Source organism: Metopolophium dirhodum, chromosome 1 (genome assembly GCF_019925205.1).
Source record: "Metopolophium dirhodum isolate CAU chromosome 1, ASM1992520v1, whole genome shotgun sequence".
NCBI lineage: Eukaryota > Metazoa > Arthropoda > Insecta > Hemiptera > Aphididae > Metopolophium > Metopolophium dirhodum.
In genome coordinates this window covers 112,195,669-112,204,384 of record NC_083560.1, presented here as the reverse complement: position 1 = coordinate 112,204,384, position 8,716 = coordinate 112,195,669, and the positions used below count along the sequence as shown (strand labels likewise).

The 8,716-nt window shown below is 32.1% G+C and overlaps 1 protein-coding gene across 1 annotated transcript; it reads right to left on the bottom strand.

Moving 5' to 3' along the window:
* Positions 1 to 862: 862 nt before the first annotated feature.
* LOC132950876 (uncharacterized) lies at positions 863 to 4,094 on the bottom strand. Its single transcript, XM_061022478.1, has 6 exons — positions 3,840 to 4,094; positions 3,753 to 3,764; positions 3,451 to 3,467; positions 1,263 to 1,434; positions 1,086 to 1,182; positions 863 to 1,026 (listed from the first exon to the last, which is right to left on the bottom strand). Exons 1-6 carry the CDS (start codon positions 4,092 to 4,094, stop codon positions 863 to 865), a joined length of 717 nt encoding a protein of 238 aa, XP_060878461.1.
* Between the last annotated feature and the right edge of the window lie 4,622 nt (positions 4,095 to 8,716).

Genomic DNA, 8,716 nt, shown 5'->3' with positions numbered 1-8,716 from the left:
GTACCGGTGTGGTTGCCCCAAGGAGTGTGTCGCGGTCGGCTGCTCGTACAACCGTGATTCGTACGCTTGTAATAGTGTAATACGCATGCAACCGTCGTCAGTCCGACTTTTCGCCGAGCGACTGAAATTCGCTCGGTTTATGCATTATCGCCCGTCCCTCGTCGCAGTGCGAATGCATTACCTAAGTGTTTTTACGGCTCATCATTGTCGCCCGTCCGCGAAAGCGCAGCGCGAGCCAGCCGTTCAAGTATTATATAATATTACCATTGGCACACACGCACATACACGTGATATCACACCGTCGTCATAAACCAGCTGTTCCGCTGTGGTGCCATATCACCAGCGTCAGGTCGTACCGTGATAGTATCGTTATTATTGTTTATCTTATTATTATACCTATTATTGAATTGTCTATATTTTATATGTGCTGTAATTATTACGGTGGATCGTCTGTGAACGCCTGAGTTAAGGGTACTAACATAGGTTAAGGCGTCATTTGTATTATTATAATTATTATCGAATATTATTTACATATTATTATATATTTTATATCTTCATTCCTTTTTTGTAATTATCTCATTGATATTCCTATATTGTTGGTAATCTCCTGAGCAATAATAATTTGTCAAGCGTACCAGCCGCAACAGCATCTTTTGTGCCATATATATATACAATATTTACTTCTATTTTTTTGTTTAATAGTAGGCCGCAAACCGGCATTGATTTATAACTTATCGATTTGATTTATTGCGTAGCCTTTACCTTACTAAAAAATACAGTCCACTTCATCCTTCGATACTAGACACAAGTAATTGTTGATCCAGTGATCTTGACCAAAAACGCTTAAGCGCCGTGCACCAATTTACAGAAACCAATAATCCAATATGTAGTCCCTCAGGAAACGACTCATCACCTCACTGATGTCGGGAAATTGTAAGATGTACTCTACAATTACACGATAACCATCCATCATATAAAAATTAGGGCACCCAGGATTACCCCTTTCAGCAGGTAGATGAGGCAATGCTAATACCCGTAATATAAAATACAATTCAAATACAACAATATTTACTTGTAAACAAAACTAAAATTTACCATAATGAAAATACGAGCTGTCACTTCGTGCCTCTTAACCAAATTCAAGACACCATTAACTTTTCGGTAACAATATCTAACAACTGACTGTAACAAATATATAAATTTAAAACGATATTATTAGATTTATCTGGCAGGTATGATCATAACAAAATGTTCTATATTACCTGTGAAAAATGGAACCAGCAGCATAGCAATTCGCTGTTTGAAAATATTCGCTGGATAGCATTCATAAGAGCACGCTCATAATCAGTAACAAAACGGATTCTATCACAATTCAGTGGTAGAATATTGCGGATGACTGTGAATAATGCTGAGTATGTCTTCCTTCTCTTTTGTCTTCTTTTATTAGACTATTACGATAACAGTATTAACGAATATCAACAGAATAAATTGCTTACTACACTTTTGTAGAGTACTCGAAATGTCAGAAAACATCGCAAGTCCCCCGGCACTTGTGGAACTGTCTTGTATGTACCATCTATTCCAATCATCTCTGCTGTAGCCAACTCTTCACGATACCTGTAAATAGCGGAAATGTTTGAAAAAATAACTCCTACACTTACCTCATTTACAATCAATACTTGATTGAAAAATGCTGAAGAAGGAATTTGAAATGTTGAAGCGTAATTTGCATTTCGGGGGTCGCTCAACATTTCTGAAAGTTAGTGGATGTCCCGAGGCAATTGTGGGCGTCTTGATTGTCTCATCCTTTTCGCTCTCGATTGTGTCTGGAGGAATGTATAGTTTATGGCAGCTTGAGGATGTCTACCAAAAGTATAAAAAATTAATATATATTTAGCATAATTTATATATTTGTATTTAACCATAACAATTAAGTTAATTAACTTACTTAATTATTTCACTGTTATTAAGACCTCGAAGTGATGGGGGTTGTAAATGTGCGATCAACAGCTCTTTCACCGAGTGCTTTCTTCAAGAATGGTTCATTTAAGTCAATTGCTTCTGGATCATGGTTGTGAGGAGTTACAATAGAAAGTCGGTTGTCCCTCTCATTTCTACTGATTGATGCTGAACCATGACACACAGGACCTCTTATTCTATTCATCAGTAACTTCTTTCGATAATATTCAAATCCCAAATTATCCACAAAAAATGTTGGTTGAGTCTAATGCCGTGGATTATTCTGTATGTTCTTGGTTCTGCATCTATGGCAAGTTCTTGTGGCCATCTTGTTGTTCTTCATCATATTATACTGGAGCTTCTTATTCATCGGGTGCTGGTACATCTTCTTGGGCTTCTCTATCTTCCTGTTGGGGCTGAATCTGAACTACAGGCAACTGTTGGACGTAGGTGGATGTTTGGAGTACCAGCTTCTTCTTCGTGATTGGCTGGGATGACATAATTGTGATCCCTCAGTGCCATTTCAAGAGGTGTACCTATGCTGAAAAAAACTTAAAAAATATTAAACAAACAAAAGAAATATAAATGATTAGCATATATGGTTGGCCTTAAAAAAAACCCGTTTTTTCTTGTACTCGCAGGTAAATTGCAGATAGACAGATTTATGAAGAACGGGATTCTTATACAATATAAATTCTTGGTACCTACTTATCTTATTTGTAAATTTGTAATTAAAGTTAAAAACGAAGATATTCTTCCACCTTCTAGTATTGAAGAAAATGATACAGAACATACTCAGCATAATTATTTGATATGTCAAAACTCCAATTCTGGTAAGTAAATATTTTCTTAATTAGGAAAAGTATTAGTTTTGGGAAAAGCTCAGAGCTTTAGAATGCATTTATATACTGAATTAGATTATCCAGAATTTACTTACCTTTATATAGCAAATAATAATTTGTATAATTAATAATAATACTGTTGAAGAAAATCCAAGCATTTTTACTGTCCTAAAAGTTAATGACAGACACGAAAATAAAAAAATTTAAAAAAAACACATCATTATAAAATTAATACATTCATCGCTTCGCTCATAATCTAATATAGCAGACATTATTAATATATTATAATGAAACCGTTTAATTCATACAATCTTGTATAAGTTAAATTATAAAATATTTGATCATCATATTTTTTTTAATAAATGAAAACAAAATTAATAGTCCAACCTTATAAATACATAAAGAATATATAGACATCAGAAACATAACTAAAATAATAAATAATAAAATAATAATTACGCAGTTAAGATACCTGAACAAACAATAAATACAAATTCCAATAAAAATAAACAAATATTTTTTTTTCCATATTTATAAACAATTAAATAATATTTTATAGATTATAATATTATTTGTATACAATTAAATATATTTGATAATATTCATCTGTAAAATAATAAAATGTAACGAACAATCGAAAATATTGTACCTAGAATAAAAATAAACCTTTTTCAGTGTTGGGAAGGAACGGATTCCTGGAACGAGTTCTTTTTGTAGGAACGAATTCTTTATTTTGAGGAACGTGTACGAAAAACACAGTTCCTTGAAATTTGAATACAGTTTTCTATGTTTTTACGCGTTAACACATAAGAAGGTATTTTTAGTTGATTCATGACTAATGACATGAAGTATGGACGATGGACCCCTGTCCCCTAAACACACCAACACCTCGGCTAATATTTTAGGAAGTTAGAATTAGAAATGTAGCATTAAATAAAGCATTAATTGGACCATTGGAAATGCCTAAATTGTAAAAAAACATTTATTAGACTATTACGATAACAGTGTTAACGAATATCAACAGAATAAATTGCTTACTACACTTTTGTAGAGTACTCGAAATGTCAGAAAACATCGCAAGTCCCCCGGCACTTGTGGAACTGTCTTGTATGTACCATCTATTCCAATCATCTCTGCTGTAGCCAACTCTTCACGATACCTGTAAATAGCGGAAATGTTTGAAAAAATAACTCCTACACTTACCTCATTTACAATCAATACTTGATTGAAAAATGCTGAAGAAGGAATTTGAAATGTTGAAGCGTAATTTGCATTTCGGGGGTCGCTCAACATTTCTGAAAGTTAGTGGATGTCCCGAGGCAATTGTGGGCGTCTTGATTGTCTCATCCTTTTCGCTCTCGATTGTGTCTGGAGGAATGTATAGTTTATGGCAGCTTGAGGATGTCTACCAAAAGTATAAAAAATTAATATATATTTAGCATAATTTATATATTTGTATTTAACCATAACAATTAAGTTAATTAACTTACTTAATTATTTCACTGTTATTAAGACCTCGAAGTGATGGGGGTTGTAAATGTGCGATCAACAGCTCTTTCACCGAGTGCTTTCTTCAAGAATGGTTCATTTAAGTCAATTGCTTCTGGATCATGGTTGTGAGGAGTTACAATAGAAAGTCGGTTGTCCCTCTCATTTCTACTGATTGATGCTGAACCATGACACACAGGACCTCTTATTCTATTCATCAGTAACTTCTTTCGATAATATTCAAATCCCAAATTATCCACAAAAAATGTTGGTTGAGTCTAATGCCGTGGATTATTCTGTATGTTCTTGGTTCTGCATCTATGGCAAGTTCTTGTGGCCATCTTGTTGTTCTTCATCATATTATACTGGAGCTTCTTATTCATCGGGTGCTGGTACATCTTCTTGGGCTTCTCTATCTTCCTGTTGGGGCTGAATCTGAACTACAGGCAACTGTTGGACGTAGGTGGATGTTTGGAGTACCAGCTTCTTCTTCGTGATTGGCTGGGATGACATAATTGTGATCCCTCAGTGCCATTTCAAGAGGTGTACCTATGCTGAAAAAAACTTAAAAAATATTAAACAAACAAAAGAAATATAAATGATTAGCATATATGGTTGGCCTTAAAAAAAACCCGTTTTTTCTTGTACTCGCAGGTAAATTGCAGATAGACAGATTTATGAAGAACGGGATTCTTATACAATATAAATTCTTGGTACCTACTTATCTTATTTGTAAATTTGTAATTAAAGTTAAAAACGAAGATATTCTTCCACCTTCTAGTATTGAAGAAAATGATACAGAACATACTCAGCATAATTATTTGATATGTCAAAACTCCAATTCTGGTAAGTAAATATTTTCTTAATTAGGAAAAGTATTAGTTTTGGGAAAAGCTCAGAGCTTTAGAATGCATTTATATACTGAATTAGATTATCCAGAATTTACTTACCTTTATATAGCAAATAATAATTTGTATAATTAATAATAATACTGTTGAAGAAAATCCAAGCATTTTTACTGTCCTAAAAGTTAATGACAGACACGAAAATAAAAAAATTTAAAAAAAACACATCATTATAAAATTAATACATTCATCGCTTCGCTCATAATCTAATATAGCAGACATTATTAATATATTATAATGAAACCGTTTAATTCATACAATCTTGTATAAGTTAAATTATAAAATATTTGATCATCATATTTTTTTTAATAAATGAAAACAAAATTAATAGTCCAACCTTATAAATACATAAAGAATATATAGACATCAGAAACATAACTAAAATAATAAATAATAAAATAATAATTACGCAGTTAAGATACCTGAACAAACAATAAATACAAATTCCAATAAAAATAAACAAATATTTTTTTTTCCATATTTATAAACAATTAAATAATATTTTATAGATTATAATATTATTTGTATACAATTAAATATATTTGATAATATTAATCTGTAAAATAATAAAATGTAACGAACAATCGAAAATATTGTACCTAGAATAAAAATAAACCTTTTTCAGTGTTGGGAAGGAACGGATTCCTGGAACGAGTTCTTTTTGTAGGAACGAATTCTTTATTTTGAGGAACGTGTACGAAAAACACAGTTCCTTGAAATTTGAATACAGTTTTCTATGTTTTACGCGTTAACACATAAGAAGGTATTTTTAGTTGATTCATGACTAATGACATGAAGTATGGACGATGGACCCCTGTCCCCTAAACACACCAACACCTCGGCTAATATTTTAGGAAGTTAGAATTAGAAATGTAGCATTAAATAAAGCATTAATTGGACCATTGGAAATGCCTAAATTGTAAAAAAACATTTATTAGACTATTACGATAACAGTGTTAACGAATATCAACAGAATAAATTGCTTACTACACTTTTGTAGAGTACTCGAAATGTCAGAAAACATCGCAAGTCCCCCGGCACTTGTGGAACTGTCTTGTATGTACCATCTATTCCAATCATCTCTGCTGTAGCCAACTCTTCACGATACCTGTAAATAGCGGAAATGTTTGAAAAAATAACTCCTACACTTACCTCATTTACAATCAATACTTGATTGAAAAATGCTGAAGAAGGAATTTGAAATGTTGAAGCGTAATTTGCATTTCAGGGGTCGCTCAACATTTCTGAAAGTTAGTGGATGTCCCGAGGCAATTGTGGGCGTCTTGATTGTCTCATCCTTTTCGCTCTCGATTGTGTCTGGAGGAATGTATAGTTTATGGCAGCTTGAGGATGTCTACCAAAAGTATAAAAAATTAATATATATTTAGCATAATTTATATATTTGTATTTAACCATAACAATTAAGTTAATTAACTTACTTAATTATTTCACTGTTATTAAGACCTCGAAGTGATGGGGGTTGTAAATGTGCGATCAACAGCTCTTTCACCGAGTGCTTTCTTCAAGAATGGTTCATTTAAGTCAATTGCTTCTGGATCATGGTTGTGAGGAGTTACAATAGAAAGTCGGTTGTCCCTCTCATTTCTACTGATTGATGCTGAACCATGACACACAGGACCTCTTATTCTATTCATCAGTAACTTCTTTCGATAATATTCAAATCCCAAATTATCCACAAAAAATGTTGGTTGAGTCTAATGCCGTGGATTATTCTGTATGTTCTTGGTTCTGCATCTATGGCAAGTTCTTGTGGCCATCTTGTTGTTCTTCATCATATTATACTGGAGCTTCTTATTCATCGGGTGCTGGTACATCTTCTTGGGCTTCTCTATCTTCCTGTTGGGGCTGAATCTGAACTACAGGCAACTGTTGGACGTAGGTGGATGTTTGGAGTACCAGCTTCTTCTTCGTGATTGGCTGGGATGACATAATTGTGATCCCTCAGTGCCATTTCAAGAGGTGTACCTATGCTGAAAAAAACTTAAAAAATATTAAACAAACAAAAGAAATATAAATGATTAGCATATATGGTTGGCCTTAAAAAAAACCCGTTTTTTCTTGTACTCGCAGGTAAATTGCAGATAGACAGATTTATGAAGAACGGGATTCTTATACAATATAAATTCTTGGTACCTACTTATCTTATTTGTAAATTTGTAATTAAAGTTAAAAACGAAGATATTCTTCCACCTTCTAGTATTGAAGAAAATGATACAGAACATACTCAGCATAATTATTTGATATGTCAAAACTCCAATTCTGGTAAGTAAATATTTTCTTAATTAGGAAAAGTATTAGTTTTGGGAAAAGCTCAGAGCTTTAGAATGCATTTATATACTGAATTAGATTATCCAGAATTTACTTACCTTTATATAGCAAATAATAATTTGTATAATTAATAATAATACTGTTGAAGAAAATCCAAGCATTTTTACTGTCCTAAAAGTTAATGACAGACACGAAAATAAAAAAATTTAAAAAAAACACATCATTATAAAATTAATACATTCATCGCTTCGCTCATAATCTAATATAGCAGACATTATTAATATATTATAATGAAACCGTTTAATTCATACAATCTTGTATAAGTTAAATTATAAAATATTTGATCATCATATTTTTTTTAATAAATGAAAACAAAATTAATAGTCCAACCTTATAAATACATAAAGAATATATAGACATCAGAAACATAACTAAAATAATAAATAATAAAATAATAATTACGCAGTTAAGATACCTGAACAAACAATAAATACAAATTCCAATAAAAATAAACAAATATTTTTTTTTCCATATTTATAAACAATTAAATAATATTTTATAGATTATAATATTATTTGTATACAATTAAATATATTTGATAATATTCATCTGTAAAATAATAAAATGTAACGAACAATCGAAAATATTGTACCTAGAATAAAAATAAACCTTTTTCAGTGTTGGGAAGGAACGGATTCCTGGAACGAGTTCTTTTTGTAGGAACGAATTCTTTATTTTGAGGAACGTGTACGAAAAACACAGTTCCTTGAAATTTGAATACAGTTTTCTATGTTTTTACGCGTTAACACATAAGAAGGTATTTTTAGTTGATTCATGACTAATGACATGAAGTATGGACGATGGACCCCTGTCCCCTAAACACACCAACACCTCGGCTAATATTTTAGGAAGTTAGAATTAGAAATGTAGCATTAAATAAAGCATTAATTGGACCATTGGAAATGCCTAAATTGTAAAAAAACATTTATTAGACTATTACGATAACAGTGTTAACGAATATCAACAGAATAAATTGCTTACTACACTTTTGTAGAGTACTCGAAATGTCAGAAAACATCGCAAGTCCCCCGGCACTTGTGGAACTGTCTTGTATGTACCATCTATTCCAATCATCTCTGCTGTAGCCAACTCTTCACGATACCTGTAAATAGCGGAAATGTTTGAAAAAATAACTCCTACACTTACCTCATTTACAATCAATACTTGATTGAA

What these genes read in the sequence shown, in the direction of transcription:
- LOC132950876 (XM_061022478.1), bottom strand. Translation starts at nt 4,094, where the DNA reads ATGTTGAGCGACCCCCGAAATGCAAATTACGCTTCAACATTTCAAATT. An exon ending in GCTGGTTCCATTTTTCACAG is followed by an intron (nt 1,183 to 1,262) that starts GTAATATAGAAC and finishes TATTTGTTACAG; the next exon opens with TCAGTTGTTAGATATTGTTA. An exon ending in TTTCATTATGGTAAATTTTA is followed by an intron (nt 1,027 to 1,085) that starts GTTTTGTTTACA and finishes TACGGGTATTAG; the next exon opens with CATTGCCTCATCTACCTGCT.